The sequence below is a fragment of the Andrena cerasifolii genome, chromosome 3 (genome assembly GCF_050908995.1).
Source record: "Andrena cerasifolii isolate SP2316 chromosome 3, iyAndCera1_principal, whole genome shotgun sequence".
NCBI lineage: Eukaryota > Metazoa > Arthropoda > Insecta > Hymenoptera > Andrenidae > Andrena > Andrena cerasifolii.
In genome coordinates this window covers 22,086,542-22,104,136 of record NC_135120.1, presented here as the reverse complement: position 1 = coordinate 22,104,136, position 17,595 = coordinate 22,086,542, and the positions used below count along the sequence as shown (strand labels likewise).

The 17,595-nt window shown below is 41.8% G+C and overlaps 2 protein-coding genes across 2 annotated transcripts in view; one reads left to right on the top strand and one right to left on the bottom strand.

Annotated features, from left to right (window-relative positions):
• Nucleotides 1-17,595, top strand: part of Hwt (SH2 domain-containing adapter heavyweight) — a 215,497-nt gene that overhangs the window by 18,201 nt on the left and 179,701 nt on the right. The gene's annotated exons all lie outside the window — the stretch shown is intronic.
• Nucleotides 228-6,548, bottom strand: LOC143367237 (transmembrane protease serine 9-like). The gene is given in 14 exon segments (XM_076808862.1): nucleotides 228-594; nucleotides 878-1,030; nucleotides 1,118-1,231; nucleotides 1,494-1,635; nucleotides 1,942-2,036; nucleotides 2,223-2,296; nucleotides 2,548-2,637; nucleotides 3,573-3,732; nucleotides 4,782-4,934; nucleotides 5,095-5,208; nucleotides 5,289-5,430; nucleotides 5,516-5,610; nucleotides 5,822-5,895; nucleotides 6,408-6,548. Coding segments are annotated over 14 exon segments (1,599 nt in total). The 5' UTR covers nucleotides 6,457-6,548; the 3' UTR covers nucleotides 228-450.

The following is a 17,595-nucleotide window of genomic DNA, read 5'->3' as shown; positions in this document are numbered from 1 at the left end:
GTACAGAGTTGTGCCGGCAAAGTACGCACTTCAAACATTCGCAGGAGTTCAGTTGCTCGAATAAATTGAATCAAGCATTTCTTTCTTTCATCTAGTTGAAATAGGATCGTGCATTCATTCAATGGAAGTGGATTATTAAGCGAAAGTCTCTAATTAGTCATATAAAGTCATTTCCATTGCATTTAAAATATTCCATTAGGGGTGTATGAATATTGAAAGCCAAAGTATTGATTAAAATAATCATTTATTCCTTAATTACCATGTCCCAGGAAAAATTACCGAATGCAGTTACACCGACAGGTTGTAATTAGCTATTGTATAGACATGTCGAATTAAAACCTCTGAAATGCACACAGAAATGCAGTGATTGGAGAACTTTAATAAATTCAATAAAATTCCCACAATAAATTGATATGCTGTAAGACGTAGTTTCGCGTAAATTGCCACGATTTAAACTGCATTTCGTTTAATCCAGTCCAAGTAAGAGGTGACTCGGGTATATACAGTGGGGTACTTGGGAAGTGCACATCCATTCGACCAAGATACGATTCCAACGATCTTTCCGTTTACAGTAAGGGGGCCACCAGAGTCGCCCTAGTAAAAAGAGATGTTGTTAATATAGGGTAAAGGACCCAATTACTGACACCTAACCAATTACTGTGACTTTAAGCTATTTTACTTAAAATAACGAATAAATGAACGCTGTAAAGTCACGCACAAAAAGAATTATGTAATTCAACCTACAATCTATAGTATAGATTATATACTTTAGTTTATTTATTCGTTACTTTAAGTAAAATAGCTTAAGGTGTCAGTAATTGGGTTCTTTACTCTACGAGCAAAATGTATTTTGCTGTAGCAAACGTATGTAACTTACGTTGCACGCTCCCCTCTCAGTCGCAGGATCGTAAGCACAGATCTGTGAGTCATATATGAGCATAGGCAGGCGACTGTAAGCATTCTTGCAGTAGGTCTGGTCAGATATGTAGATGCGTGCCTTTTGCAATTTAATCGGCGTTGCTCCACCCGCCTGCGCAGTCGAATGGTGCGATTGGTGTACGAGTATCACATTATTCTAGATTAAATATAAGTTGGTTCGACGTAAATTAAAACTTACTTGGAGGGTGCCCCATCCTGATATTATAGCCAGTGATTTCGCTCGGACCACTTCGTTTGCTTTTGGCAGAGGAACGAAGGCTATCTGTTTGCTTACCACGAATGGCGTTTTCACCTGCGAAATTCCAGATATTTATTGCGACAGTCTAGAACATCACATCGCGTAGTCGACGAGCTTTCAAAATTGACATTCTCGAAAGCTGCGCCTCGTTCGGGGAAGGTTCTGAAGTCTCGATTTATATTTGCGGGGGGAATCATTATTCGAGGGTATGGTCATTGCTATTCCATTATATAAATGTCCCCTTCTTCGCGTATCTTTTCTGAGTTATTGGATACTGCCTTGAAACGTTTAATAGGTATGGTACAAAATTACTCACCTTGATCAGAGCTATATCATTTTTCCACGAACTAGTGGGGTTGTACTGCTCGTGCATAGTAATTTTGACAACTTGGTGCACCGACGGCCGAGTGGTCAAGTCCACAGTCCCAGCTACCACTTCTATCGCGCTGGGGCTTTGTCTGTTAAGAGTATCACATGCTTTATAATATTGCTCGCGTTACGCGATGATAATGGAGGAGCTAAACGAGTGCCCTGCTGAATTAGATATTTTCTTAACCTCCTTCGCCTCGTTTAGGACTCTGGTACTTAGGAGACTACCATCTCCTTAATTTGCGCTCAGTTGTTTGGCGGTTTTTCTCGTTACTTTATAATTTCCGTTTTATTTTATATTTTCTGTTTATGTTACGTTATTTTATATATATTTATTGTACTGAATTGTTCAAGCTTTGCATACTAAAGGGTTCTCCGGGAGGTACGAGACTCACCCAGCGACGCAGTGAGATGCCGTGAGGACGTAGTTTGCATTAAGCACCGATCCGCCGCAGAAATGACGATTCGAGCCTTTCAATTGGAGCGATACCTGCAGAAAAGTTGAAAGTGACAATTTCCAATAAGTTATCGTTCTACGGTACTGATATCTTTCAACATAAACTCCTTCTTTAAGTCAATTCGTCAAAATGCGTAGGTACATAAACGAAAGAACCTACGATTTGATTTAATTTTGCCCCCGCTATTTTCGTCGGTCAAGAAATAATTTTTAAGTTACCTGAAATGGAATTTCACCTGGTTTCGCATCCTCGCCATTTATGACTCTGGGGTCCAAATTTAATGGTACAGCGGCTGCAAATATGACAATAATAACGCTATTCTGATTAATGTAACCGAGGCTTGAAATTAATTACAATTGTAATTCGAGGTTCGATTCTGTTGGAGGGTATAACGTGCGGTTTTCCTTGTGCATGGTGAATTATTAATGGCATTAGATTTCTACTGTCGAATTAAAATTTTTGTTTGGTTCTTTCTTTTTAGAGAGTTCTTTAATAGCGATTGTTTATTATTTAGTAGGTTTAGTAGGTTTTACTATCACGTACCATTAGAAGCTGCCAGCATGGCGAAAAGTGAGAGCCAAGCCAATGCCATGGTTTGCGTATTGAAATGTCCAGGTAGAAGTGTCAACGGGATATGTAATTAGTAAGTAATGTGGGACGTTATATAGTAATAGATTATGGTTTTTAAAAAAATACGGCGATTAGTAGATTCGTTTTATCTCGGTCATGATCGGCGATTAATTTTCCTCTGATACGCACAGAAGTCTACATCATTTGATCAAACTGATTTTTTTTCCGATAAGCCCCGTTGATACGTGTTTCGTCAATAATGACTGTTTGCTTTAGCTGAATAGCATATAAATAAAAATTGAATAGTGGAGGAAACGTAAGTGAAGATTACAATTTTATTGATATTCAGAACGTCAGACGACGTTTATCATTTATTCATTTATTTATTGTAGAGGATGGGTATATTTCAGATATTTTCTTTCTCGTACACTTTGATAAAATTGTGCCACAAAAGCAGATGATACTACGTTCAGTTCCAAAGTAGGAGATCGATAAGATAAATATATTCTATCGTTGTTTGCCTATTTCAAAGCAACAGAATTCGTTTTCGTTTATTAGGGCAATATAATAAAATGGAACTGGTTTCTGAATCACTTCAATCTTGCTTATCATTCCGCCTTCTGTCAATCTGTTATCAAAACGCGAAACACATAATGTTTAATTGAACATCCATTTTTATCGCTTACTATCTTTTATTGATCTGTTAATTCAACTTTGTAAACGTCTTCGAGCGCATTTGTAATATTTATAATACAAAGAAAAGAAAAGCTTTGGTCAACGAGACAAAGGGGCGACGTTCAGGAAATAATAGAAATGAGTTGTAGAGTTATAAATGGTTTATTATTTCACACAATAAATATACAAAAACACAGTTTTTACTTTACAAGTACCAACGTTCGTTTCAGCACACAGCAAAGTATTACAATAATGTCGTCCGTATTACAAATTTCGTCAAGTCTTGTACTCTTATCTCGTCCTATTTATTATTTGCGATTCACGGTTCATTTGTTCGATTCACACCGCGTGCGTCTTTATCCAGTCGAGATGAGACGATACTCGAGTGTAGACAGTGGGGTAGTCTGTGAGGGCGCAACCCATGGCCCAAGATACCAGACCGGTGAGCTTTCCATTGACGGTCAAGGGGCCACCAGAGTCTCCCTGCAATAGTAGAAGGTCCCATTGTTGAAGGATAATAGCAGTGAAGTCGCAGATAAATACTTAATTACACATTATTGCCCGAACAAAGTCGACTGGTCCCCTCGGTTGTGCTTAAACTTCATCTGGCCAACTTAATTGCGCTCTTAACTCCCCGGCATTTAAACAACTAAAAGTTTATAAGCAAGTGCAGCTTTCTTGCACGCTTATTCCCAAAACAACTATTCAAGAACCTAGTAGTGTTTATACTTTAAATTCAAGCTGGTCAAGTCACATCTCATCCAAAATAGAACTTTCACTCACAAGGGGAGGACACCGTGTGGTAGACATCGATTTTGATGAGCCTTGGCACGACGGATTTACGTCGAAAATAAGTAAATAGGTCTCCGAGGTTTTCTGCAAATGGGCTTTAATACTAGAGATATTTACAAGGATATTATTAAAAATTTCATAGTGACCGTGGGGTTTTAGTGGGTAAAAATCCCACAACTACCCTGGCGTCCGCGGGGAATTCCCTTTTAGAGGCGTCAGGGTGCCTTTTGATATCCTCATGTTAAAAATTTTTTTTTTTATAAATTATTTTTTTATAAATTATTTTTTTTAAAAATTATTATTTTTTAATTTGGGGTAATCTTCAAAAGGCACCCCGACTCCTCCAGAGGGGAATCCCCGCGGGCGCCAGGGTAGTTGCGGGATTTTTACCCACTAAAACCCCACGGCCACTGAAATTTTTAATAATTTACATGTAAATATCTCTATTATTAAGGCCCATTGACAGAAACGCTCGGACACCCATTTACTTATTTTCGACATAGATCCATCGTGCCAAGGCTCATCAAAATCGATGTCTACCACACGGTGTCCTCCCCTTGTCAGAAAAAAAGAGTCACATTTGGTGCGATTTACAAGAAAGTGGTCCTCGGTGACCAGTTGATTTTGCCTCAACACTACGCCCCTATCACGTGCACTGTTGCCATTCAACCACTTTGCACACGCGAGCATGCAAGACCAGATGACCACGGCGAACTCTAATATCAAAGTATGCAACTTACGTGGCACGATCCCTTCTCAACGGTCGGGTCATAAGCGCAAACGTGAGAGTCGTAGATGTTGTAGTGCTGCTTGTTGTAAATCAGTCGGCAGTATTCTTGGTCAGCGATCAAAATGTTGACGCGTTGCAGGTGAACGGTTGTAGGCCCGCCTTGCTACAATTGCACGCAGCATGGTAAATTAACAAACGAACGCGAACGATTCTTGGAGCAAGCAAGAAACTGTTATATCGAAAGTACTTGGACACGAAGTACGTGCATTTAAAACAAAGAGAAAAAAAAGCGACGCGGCATTAGAAATCAGCTTTTTATTTACCCAAAGTCTGCCCCATCCAGAGACCGTTGCCAGCTGGTTGGCATGAACGGTGTCACTGAGCGATGGGAGTTGCACGAAGGCAATCTGTTGCGATTTCACGAATGGTTTCTCCACCTGTAACACCGAATAGGCTGATGCAAAAAATCTTCCTCCGCTATGATCCCCTGAATTTCGGTAAATTTCTACGCGATTACCTTGAGCAATGCAATGTCGTTCTTCCAAGAGTCGGCTGAGTTGTACTTCTCGTGCATGATTATCGTCTGGACATTGTGCTGAGAGGCAGCCTGCGTTAGGTCCACCGTTCCTGCGACGACTTTGATTTGATTCGCTGATTTGCTGCGGGGAAATTAACATTATCGCGGTTACACGGTTTTTGCAAGATCGTCGGAAGGGTGTCGATGGTCATTCCGTGAATATTTACCCAGACACACAGTGAGAGGCGGTAATAACGTAGTGTTCATTGAGAACCGACCCACCGCAGAAGTGGAACGAGCTGTCTCTGTTTTGCAAGGATACCTGAGAACACGGACCGTTGTGTTAGTGATTCAATGAAATTCAAGAAGCGAAGGATTCTATGGAGGCAACTGAGAGCAGAGGTCCCCGGGAGGCCATAATGTACTCATGGAGTATGATTGCATACTTTCCCAGAAATTTCTTGTATCAGTTTGCTCTCGATTAGAATTTGCCTGCCGGCCAGGGTCATTCTTCCGTTATTAAAATAACTCACCTGGTACGGGATTTCTCCAGCCTTCACGTCCTCTCCGTTCACGATCCTCGGATCGTACCTGGGTAGTAGCCCAGCTATGCAAACGGTAACAGTACACAATAATTAGTGCGCGGTAGTTGCGGACGAACTGCTGCTGATTATGCATCTGATCGATTTGCTTATTAGCTGAATTTCATGGCACATAGTGCCGACAGACAGTAAATTTTGAATAGCAAAAGTCGCGATGGGATTCTTTAATATTTTGGGCGGTTCAGTTGATATATTATATTTACACGTTCACACGTAGTCACTTCGGTAATAATACTTTCACCATGGCGAAGTTTGAAATCGTTTAAATGAACGCAGAAGGTAATGGAAATACTCTCGAAAAATTAGTAATACCACGAAAAGTCTCTATTCTCAAAAGGTATATGACTTGGCAGCTTAATGAAGTAGTTCGGTTATTAAAAAAAATAAAAAAAAAATCAGTGACGTATTTATTGTAAGTAATCATTCTTCGTCTGCTGAATCTTATTATGGTCGCGTCAGAATGGTTCAAGTGTACGCTCGATGAAGTGATTAAATGAAAATTTACATAGGTACTCACCATTGGAGAGGGACAAGAGAGCGAAAATGGGCAACGTTGCTAGCAGCATGTTTCCGTGTACACCGTCGTTACAGACTGCGTTGAAACCTCATGCCCGGCACATATTTTATATACCCCCGGGGCCGTCTTTCAAAATTGCAGAAGGGTCCGATCATGATCTTTCCATCTCTCGAGATTAGATAGATCTCCAATCCGTGTCATATCAACAAGTCGCCGTCAGTCTCCATGATTGAGCTAGATCGCCGTGATTAATTATTTTGATAACACTTCCGTCATTGGTTGATAGCTCGAGTGGCGTACTCTTGTCTTTCTATATTAGCAGTGTTTACACGGAAAGAAAACATTTGGGACGGAATAGAGGTTACTTTGATACTGTACGTAATTTGGATCTTTTTGAGTGGTCTTTCGAAATTCGTAACAGTTTCGTGGGATTTTTGTGAATTCTCCAGTCGCTACTTACACTATTGGCAGAGTGATAGTTTTTATTACTTTGTTTCGAGATTTCGTCCGTGGTAGATTATTAAAATTGAATTGATTTTTTAAAATACAATGTTTCTAAAATGCTTGAGGCGGAGTGATATTTTACGTTAAGATGTATGGTATTAAGTACTTATTCGTTGATGGTGGTACGTGGCATTAAACGTTACATTTCTTTGCTTATTTGTGTCGCTAGTTTTTATGAGGAAGAGATTTTGAAACGCATTCGATTTATTTATACTGTATTATCGTGAAGTACAGCTTTGGATTTCCCGTTCCGGGAGTTTTTAATCTCATTCGATAGGTACTTGTTGCGTAAAAACCGACATGATAAGAGAGTACTGTTTGGAGTAGTGATTGCGATTGTACGGAGAAATGATTTATCGCTAATCGCTATAATTATTAGAAAGTTAGAAATATAATCTTACCTATACTTGATAAATTATTACTTTTATATCCTGTGGAAAAAAGCATCGTTTTCAATTATATTTTACTTTTATTATAATATAATAAATCATAGTTGAAATTTTTAAGATGCGGCATAGAAACATTCTCAAAAACTCTTTCACTCATTAACGCGTGCGTACGTTCTGAAATAATTTCATTTCTGGTAGCAGAAAGTGAAGAGAAGTGACGTAGGGTCTAATTTCGAGGGTTATCTGAGCATTCTCAAATCAGTGCTGATGTCTGATATGATTGTCTGGACATGTGCCACTTATTATATCAAATGATTATTCATCGTGTTTGACAATAAGAATTATACTTTGTTTTCATTCTTTCCATTTTCGACTGGTGTACTTTTGGCACTCTTCCCACACAATCTTTCTTCAATTTTATAACACATTGATAGGTACTACATCGTCGATTCCAATTATTATCCTCGTGTTTTACTCAGGTGACTAAAATACAACGGAAATTAAAAATCAGATTTTAATACGTCCATTAGAAATTATATCGCAATTACAAGTCATCGATGTCTTTTCAACGTAGTTTGTAAATGGCGACAGAAAGTCTCATTGGCACGTAGTTTACGATACATTGATTGATCACTTCGATAAGACATTTGTCTACCTCTTTCTCGGTATTTTGTGTATCCAGATATAAAGAGGACAGATTTCACAAGTGCTTAAAATAAATTTCGATGCAGAATGTAGATTAGCATTATCTCTGAGATACACAGCCGTGCGCAGCAGACGGTTGCAATAGATCAACGACTGCGTAAGTTCGCCGATAAAGAGTTGCTCATTGATAAGTAAGGTATTGCGTACTTTCGTACTCTATCGGTGCGATCTGTACTATCAGAATTGGGCCAGATTTAGCACGTCTCAGAATTGAGCAGTGATCAAGTATCGATATTAAATTCTTATCATTTATTTTGATTTCGAATTTATCCGAAGATTTTCGATAATTCCGTACAATGCCGCATTCGTATTTTACTCTCCTTCGCTCGATATCTAGCATCGTGTTAAAGGAATAATTGCGTTGCTCGTTATTAATCCATTCCTCCGTCCAACGTTTCCTTTTCTCCCCCCTCCACCTTTTCATCGCGACCTTTGAGTCGTTCGAAGTATCTGCTCTTAAAATATCGATTTCTACAAAAGCGCAGACGGAATGAACGATTCAAAGCTTGTCCGAGGAAAACGAGGACTCTCAAGTGGAGTGTTCGTGTGAATTATTCGTGAGTGCAGTTTTCTTCCCTTGGCAGAAAGCTGGGGATTTTCATGGAAACCAGGACGAGGGAGGAGTGTCGTTTCAAGGGGACGTGGTTACTTCGGGGTAGGGCCCGTAGATTCCTCGGCTGTGTTATAATGCGATACAGTCGGGAGAGGAATGGAACGTGTACCGTGTTAAATGGGGATAGCCATTATTCCAATCACTTGCTGCTCAATCGTGGGAAACGGAAGTTACGTCTATTACCAGTCTGCGCATCAAGGGAGGCGCCTTGTTACCCTCATTATTTTCAGAGCATTTGTAAATACGAACGATGCAGTTCGAACTCCGCGCGTTAAATGACAGGTTCTCTGATTGACTTCGACTAGCTGATCGTATCGAGTTTCCATTGACATCCCTTGATTCGTCACCCTTGCACAGTATTTTTTTTCCGGGGCCACGTAAGAAACTAAGGAACCCTTGAAATTGCTGTTTTTAGTCGCCTCCACCAGTGTAGAAGGAAGCTTAATACGCGCATTCGATAATACTCACGTGGACTAATTAAAACGGGTCACCTTGCATATTTAAATCATGATCATATTTAAACCAGTCCTCTGTTCGACCTACACATCTTCCGTAAATACCACTGGCACGCTTTCTAAAGTGACAGACTATTTTCCCAACTTATTTCCCGCTGAACCTGTGCTCATAAAAGTTAGCCTGAAAATAGCATCTGTCTATTATCCATAGTTAATTGTAAGCTGCAAACTTCTCCCATCTACTTACAAGTATCCACTTGTTGTTACCGCATAAATACCCCCGGCATCGTCATTAACGTTATAAATACCCACCGGTGTCCTTACCGCAATGATCCCGCCGATCGATGATCACCTATGATCGCAGAAACGGCTCGTCGGTACCTTCTGGTTCGCCGGGTGGCACCGGAAACCGGAGCAACACGTGAAGCCCTCGAGAGGATGGCGTATTGATCCTTACACCGCCACCTGACCTCCTATCCTTTTTCCACCGGCGGGCATTATCCTTCCTAAATCTAGCGTCGCCGGGCCCGTAATTCCATTCAAATTGATCCCATTAAGTGTTCGCTTACCTTCAAGTTCAACGCTGCCCTCGGATCGCGGTGGAAAAAAAAGTGACAATCCTGTACCAACGCCACGAGCGACGCCGAATCCGCGGCGAGGGTGTCTCGCTTGCACTCGGACAGGCGAAATAACGATTCGGTGTAAGGTGGAAAAATTTAGCGGCGCTATCGGGAGCGACCCCGAATCCACCGGAACTCTTTTATAGGTGGCCGGAGCGGGCACGTCCATATATGGACTCTGTGGAGATATCGAAATTAATCTTCCCCCGTTATTAAGGTCGAGACCACGATTTACGACCTCTCGACGTGGATATACGTCTTAAGTTCTTTATGGATCAATAATTCACCTTGGATGTAGGATGTGTCTTTCCTCCTTTCCCTCTGCGAACGTCACGAGACTTGGCTAGATTGTATTGCGATGCAACAAAAGATTCTTTATCTGAAGCACGCGTAGGTATGCTTCCAAGAACGAATTGCTCCCGATGGATTCGTGCCTGAAGGTTCTAGTCCTGACACGCAATTCGCAGGTATTAATACTGCCGTATTAATAGCGGTAACCGAGGAGTCTGGGTTCCGTGAATTATTTTATTCAGCGGCGCAGCGCTGAAATTTTATTCGATTTCAGGTGTGTATTTTTATAATCTTCTTGCTCGCTGGTCGGGAGGGGCAGCTGTAACGGATCTGAAAAGCTTCATCGATTGTTCTGATTCGAAGCAGAGACGCGGGAGCAGCGAAATAAACGCCGCACGTTAATCGGAATAATTGTAAACTACCGTCGAGTTGCCTTCTATGGTGAAACGATTACCGCGCGCAAAGTAGTATTTAATTACGCGGGCGTTGTCTCGCTTCGATCGCTGTTGTGGATGATGCGAGCGATGCCGCCTGCGGACGAACGTTGTAAATTCTCCATGTCTTTTTCCATTGTACGCGCAACTTGCCCCATCGGGAAAGTTCAGCGGGCGTGAATAACGATCGCTCCGCTTCTCTTTGACACAACTTCTCTAAATGAAATTTACTTCCGTCAAAGTTACAGTCCAGTTGCTTGATTTGCATCGCGCAAAGAAGCTTTTGCGCCTGCAGAACGACTAGTTGTCACTCTCCCACGCTTTATTCGCGTTTACCAACCCTCTATTCGCGTTATTTGCAGCGAGCCCGCTTTCGTAGGATCCCATTGTAAAGCATAATTTCGAAGATTACACGAAGATATTCCACTCGGTTGTAAAGTTTATCTCACCATGCTTCCCACGCTCGGCGAATACCGGATTCGCGTTTATTCCTGGGGAGATTCGGAATTTCTCACGGAGCCTGACTATGCGCTGAGCTGCTTCACTCGCGCGACGATTTCGCCGACGTCGTCGCCGATCTTTCACCCACCGATAATTCAGTTAATTTAAATATTTTTATTAAATCATCGAACTTACGAAATTTAAACATAAGTTCTTCATTTTTTCTTATAATTTATATATTTTTAATGTGGATTTCGACAATCGGGCTATGCTCTTGGATTTTTTTACATTTGACGATGTAAATATGATTATGCATTAGTTCCTTCGCCCCCTCAGTTTTATTAAAAAAAAAAACAAATTCCTCTACTTTTGACTAGCTTTTGAAATCAGATGTTCCATATTACCTGCCTTTACCCTACGTTCGACAGTGTTTAACTGATTGTGCGAAGCGTGACGGGTATCTGTACAACGATGGATTTCGACTGGTTCGTGCAAAAAACAAAGGTAAAATCAAAGAACTGCTCGCGATGGTGCGCACTCAATTCTTCCGTGGCCTCCGACGAGCGGGTGGAATGGAATTTCACGGAAATCGAAAGGAGAGTAAATATGTCGTTTGAATTTTTGGTCGAAGCGATAAATTCGTCGAGTTGTGGTTAATACACCTAACGCCGTAAAAGAGGGGTTTCTTTTGAAAATCGATGTCGCTTCCCGCAGTCCACGGTGCAGAGGAGATTTTTAATTTACCTCAGGCACTGTTTCACAACAGTGACGAAACAGCTTGTTCGTCGAACAGTTTGTCAAGTAAAGCAGAGTCATCGACCAGCGGGATGCACGGACTGAATATTTTATGAGGCGCAGAAAAGCGTAGAACTTAATTTTTTTTCTCTTTTATAACGAGTCAAAAGCACGAGACGGCACTGGGTTCGTTAAGCGCGCCCCAGCACAAGCGAGGATCCATTAGAGGAGGCAATTTGTATTAAACGTTGCATGTAAAAATTTCATGGTAACGCGGCGATATCCAGCCAGATACTCTGAACTGTCACTTTAAAGTGAAATATACTAATGGCTCCCAGTGTTTCGTGTACATTCGCGTGGAAATATTTATTCATCCCCGAACGTGTAACGTCCACGTGGCGAAACGTATTGCGCGTTACGCTAACGTTTGCTCGTCCGATTAATCGTTGCGGTGCATGCCAAAAATTCGTAGCAAGTGTTAATGTAAATACAGCTGCACAATTTTACAGCGACAGTCGAATAACTTATGGACTGTCCAGTCAACAATTCTCGCGATTCAGACTCTCAAATTATGACATTCGTTATATCTACAAGTATTCAGGCGATACTCGTAAATTTGCATCAGTGCGAAGTAATAATCGCATTTCCAAATCTTTCCGCGACAGTTGTTTTGTAGTGGCTGAATTTTACAAGCCATCCTGTCTTTGGGCTACAGGTAACGATGGCAGGGTGTTTCGAAGCGAGTGTTGGTTTTATCGAAGATATCCAGATAGCAGGGAAATGTACTCGGGGGCTTATGACTTCCTCGAAGTTTACGTAGCAATATGCCTTGCACAGTGCAGCCTGAAGTTTCATAAACATTTTATGGTTCCTGCAGGATTGCAGAATAGATTTCCATCCCGTTTACCGTGACGTCTGAAATTGGCGTTGCGTTTGCCGTGTAAAACTTCGGGCTCTTACAAGGGGAGGACACCGCGTGGTAGACACCGATTTTGATGAGCCTTGGCACGATGGATCTGTGTCGAAAATAAGGAAATAGGTGTCCGAGCGTTTCTGCCAATAATAGAGATATTTACATGGAAATTATTAAAAATTTCATAGTGGCCGTGGGGTTTTAATGGGTAAAAATCCCACACTACCCTGCCGCCCCCGAGGGATTCACCTCTGAAGGAGTCCCTTTTGAAGATTACCCCAAGTTAAAAAAAAAGAATTTATAAAAAAAATAATTTATAAAAAAAAGAATTTATAATTTTTTTTTAACGTGAAGATATCATCAAAAGGCACCCTGACGCCTCTAAAAGGGAATCTTCCGCGGACGCCAGAGTAGTGTGAGATTTTTACCCACTAAAACCCCACGGCCACTGAATTTTTTAATAATTTACACGTAAATATCTTTATTATTAAGGCCCATTGGCAGAAACGCTCTGACACCTATTTATTTATTTTAAAATATGCCGAGGCTCATAAAAATCGGTGTCTACCACATGGTGCCCTCCCCTTGTTAGTTCTCCTTTGCTTTGTCTCTGTCAGTCATTTTTGTAGTACTGGCATTACTTTCCTAAATAGCATTTGGATAAGAGAAACGAAAGGGGTCACGCACGCGTAAGGCAATTTCTGTAACGCCCGTGCCTAATGGATTGGATTGGATTCGAGTGATAGGATGACAAATCGCAAAGGACAGACCGCGGAGTGCATTTGTGGTAGAACTGGCGGTGATCCAGGTACTTTGAGGCCCTCATACGTGCTGATAATGGCGTAGGCAACCGTTTCTCTTATGGCGCGAGCCAACCAACCAATCGTCGACGAGCGGTCCTATTCCTTTTCTGCGCTTTCGTGAATCATTTGCCGCCAATTCTGTTCCGATGGCTGGGGATTCAGAGGCCATCCCGCGCACGCCACCCCTCGGCTTTAACTTTCCATTATGGCTTTAACGCTCGTTCGGTTGACCTAACGAATACCTATAAAAAGCACGGAATGCCCCCGAACTTTCCCGATATCCTTGCCTTGTTAGAAAATTCTTCAGAGGCAAGTTTGGGCGAGACACGACGGACATACGGGGCACAAAACATTCTTCGCCACTTTTGCATGCGCTGTACGAAGCTCTCGCAAGTTCAGAGAGTGCCCTCGGGCTCGGTAAAGTTTTGCAGCCTGCAGGTCGTAGTGTTATACGACACGAGAGAAACATGGCCGTTGATCCACGGTGCAAAAATGTGGAGTATGCAAACAATCATTGGCGAGCTTGATAATTCTGCTGGGTTTTAATCGAGTGATAGCGTGTAAGCTGCATTACTCGAACTAACCGAGCGTTAGTTTAAATTGTGAGATATCATAGCAGGAATTGGGGAAATGTAGACACGATTTTCTTGAAAATCTTTAGCTTCCACATCTTCCTGGCTGTTTGCACTGCATTTGGATTTTTAACAACTCGCCAAATAACGTCAGAAAAATTCCTCAGTTCACGATTTGTAGAAGCAGAAATTTATTTCCTGTACGTACACACTTGGAATTCCATCGTGCTTTCTGTAACGCTTTCACGTGTCAGTTGCTTCCCTATTTTCTATAAAACTTTAAAGACATTAAGGAGGAAAATTGGGACGAAAATAGTGGCTAGATTGCCAAGTAATTGAAAGGTGAAAGTTCGATAAAATGCTTGCAAGCAATAGACCATTAGCATCACCTTGGAGGGCTCACTGATGGGATGACCAACCGATCGATATGCTGGGACAGATGCGAAAGTGCATCGGCCCTGATGTTGGCGTAGGTCCAACAACTTCTAAGCTCTCGCGGATGCTGACGACGGTGCAAAGATTTTTCGCGAAACAGGTCAATAAAATTCTTGCTAGTCGTAAATACTAGATATCCATTAACGAAGAAAACTCGTGCCTTCGCGCATCAAATTACTCCCCCGACACTACCATAACGTATCATTTGAATTACCACCGACGGTCAGACACGTTCAGCGAGACACGTTGGACCACGTATTCCTAATGAGAAAAGTTTTACGACGAAAATAACCTCCCGCGTTCGCCGTTCCACAGCGTGTGGAAAATGAAAAATTCTTTGATAAGTACACACATGGGAATAGTTTTTATACGTCAATAGAGCCACCCGCACACTGTCTCGAGCTCGCAGCCCTTTGGAACTTCATATACTTTCACGTATTGGAAGTCTCGAAAGCTTTGGGAATGTCGCTGTGAAGAGGTGCGCGATATTTCCATTGCCTGCGAGACGCAATCTCAGATCAAAAGTACCTGCTCGATTGATGATTAAAGGTGCATTTGATTGGGAACGTTTGGTTCTCTAAATTCCAGTAACATCGTCTGTGTTTTCTGCGCAAACTGCGCTGGTACAGTGTTTATTACACAAAGTGAAATTATGTCAGTTCTTAGGATTTATTCATACGTTTCACTTTGTGGCTGGAGGAAAGAGATTTTTCGAATCATCGTTACTTTAGCCAAGTGAATATATCTAGAATGCTAGTCGAGAACAATGGAAATGTTCGTGTGAAAAGGCTTTTAATTTCTGGCCGTGCCAATCGGTTATTTAACCCCTTAAACAGCAAGAGGATTTTTGCAAAGTACTTGACACTAATTCACCATTTATGATTTATTTTAGAAAGCTATATTCGACTGTTTTACACACTTTTCCCCTTACGAGTGTGTCTTGTATTCTTGCATAATTTTCTTTTGTGTAACGCATGTAGAAGCAGGTAGTAATGAAAGGGATACTTGATACGTTTGACACTTATAATTTGCATCTCTTCTACCTTTCTATCTCCTTTCACAGGCATTATTTTATTTTCTACTATTTCTATCAGAAAATTATGAAATGTTGCTATAGTATTATACTTCTTCTCGTTTAAACGTCAAAGTCAGTCACGAAGTATAATATCCATGCACGCTAATTCACCGCAGAAATACAATTTTCTCATAATGCACTTCGTGGTGCTTGCGCACAGCTGTTTGTCCAGGATTAATGCAAATGGAATGTCAGTTCAGCATATCATTAGAAAGAATATTTCTTTATTAGGGGCAAAAATTGTGCGCTACCTTGAGCTGGAAATAAAGTGAAAGTTAGTGTGCCCTTTTGCGTTGGTTGAACGTTCCCCCGTGGTCGAAGAAACCGGTGGAGGCAAGTTTCTTGCGGCTAATGTAGTTACAGTTAAATCGAGAGTTTATAAATACAGAGGGAAGTAAGTAAGTAAGTCTCTCGTGCGTGCTACGAGTTAACAATTACGCATCGCTCTCTAGGGTGCATTGTCGTGTCAGGGGGAGCTCTACAGTCGAAAGTTAGCTCGGGTGAAATCACGAAATTGCTTATCTTAGGGTTACCAACGCGCCGCGTTTCAAACGAATTACTCGAATTTGCGGGAGAAAAACGTTGCAGCCAGTTGCAGCCAGTTGCCTGTTGCACTCCGCAGTCTTCTTGTCTCTTTTCTTTCGACCCCCTTTTCCCTCTTAGCAAACAAACGATATCTGAAGTGGCTATTTCGTGGATAAACTTCCTCAATTAGTATATCGAAGAAGTTTGCAGCTCGTTCTCGTTGTGCCTTTTCACTAACTCGACTTTTACTAACCACAGATTTCTGTAAATCCTTGAGCGATCAGATTGATAAAACGAGGGGAAAATTGGAAGGGAGTTGTAAGTGAATGGAATTATAAGTATGACGAATTGTCTTCTATATATACAAACTTCTTACCGCGAGCTGGGAAATTCAGAAATTGATGAAACTGTGGAGATACGTAGGGACAACCCATTCCTAATAACAGGCGATTTTCTTGATTATCTGAATTCTTTCGAAGAAGGTAACATATATTCTCAAAGATAGAACTGCTTTTCGTTTCCATTTCATTAATCCCTTCTACTCAACAAGTTCCATAACTTATCGCATTTCCAGTTATGGAGTCCTCCCTTGTGATTTGGAATTAAGAAAAGGGTTAGCACAGCGTTCATTTCAGTCTAGCATCCTTAACTCGACTTCTGTGCCTTCTGCTCGTGGTGTACCTTCGTTTCTATATAAAAAAATGACAGTGATTAATGTTACGCATAGTCCAGCAGTAGTTGCCCTTCCCACATTTCGAATACTTTCTGCGATCGGCTAGAAATTCTTTCGGCCTCCCCTCGGCGGGCTGTATTCACTTACACTCGACTCTCACAATGCACTGACCTGTCCGCTCTTAAGAATGCATTCACCCTCCACACACGTACAAGGCCGGTCGCCCTGGATCACACATTCCTGGAATTCTTATTTCCTAAACGTCTCGGCGGTGCACAGCCCCCGGACAACTCTTTCGTATTCGTGTTCCCGATGCCAGGCTGAGCTTCGCACCCCTCCCCTCTTCGTTATTCATCCAGTGTAATTCATTTTTCCCGCCGAGGATCCATTCAAGGGAGGGCAATTTTCCCTTCCCTTTAGAGCGTTTTAATGACACCGTAAAATACTCCGCGCACCACCCATCTTAACGTTACCTGCCATAAAATTCTTCCGGACTCGATTTCGAGGCCCTTTTCATTTTCGACGCAACACGTTCGTGAGTCTATCGATACGGCCCGTAGATTCGCGTTTCTCGAGCCCACCCCACGTCGCTCTAATAACGAACGCCTTCGACCAGTTTATGGTCGCACGATTTGAATTTCGGATTTCGCCAGTGCAAGTGGCATCGTGAGATCTACCGAGGCGTGCGCTTGATTGAGACACTTACAAGCGAAGCGTCGTAACACGCGAGCTCAAGGGATGGTTCGCGATTTTATTGCACTCTCTGAACTATCGTAAACTGCGGGAATATGCGAGCGAGGCCATAATCTTTTTACGCGTTCTCACAAACCAGCGGTTCCTTTTTGCGAACTTATGGCAGCGCGTTAACCCTATTCATACGTAACAAAGTCGGCCCTTTACTTCGGTTTATTATTAGGGCATCGTTTAGCAGGAGTAGCGGTATCGGGGGAATTTAGCGTGTTCTTTGGATTCGTAAGGGCGCCTATCTCTGTTTAATGTACGCGT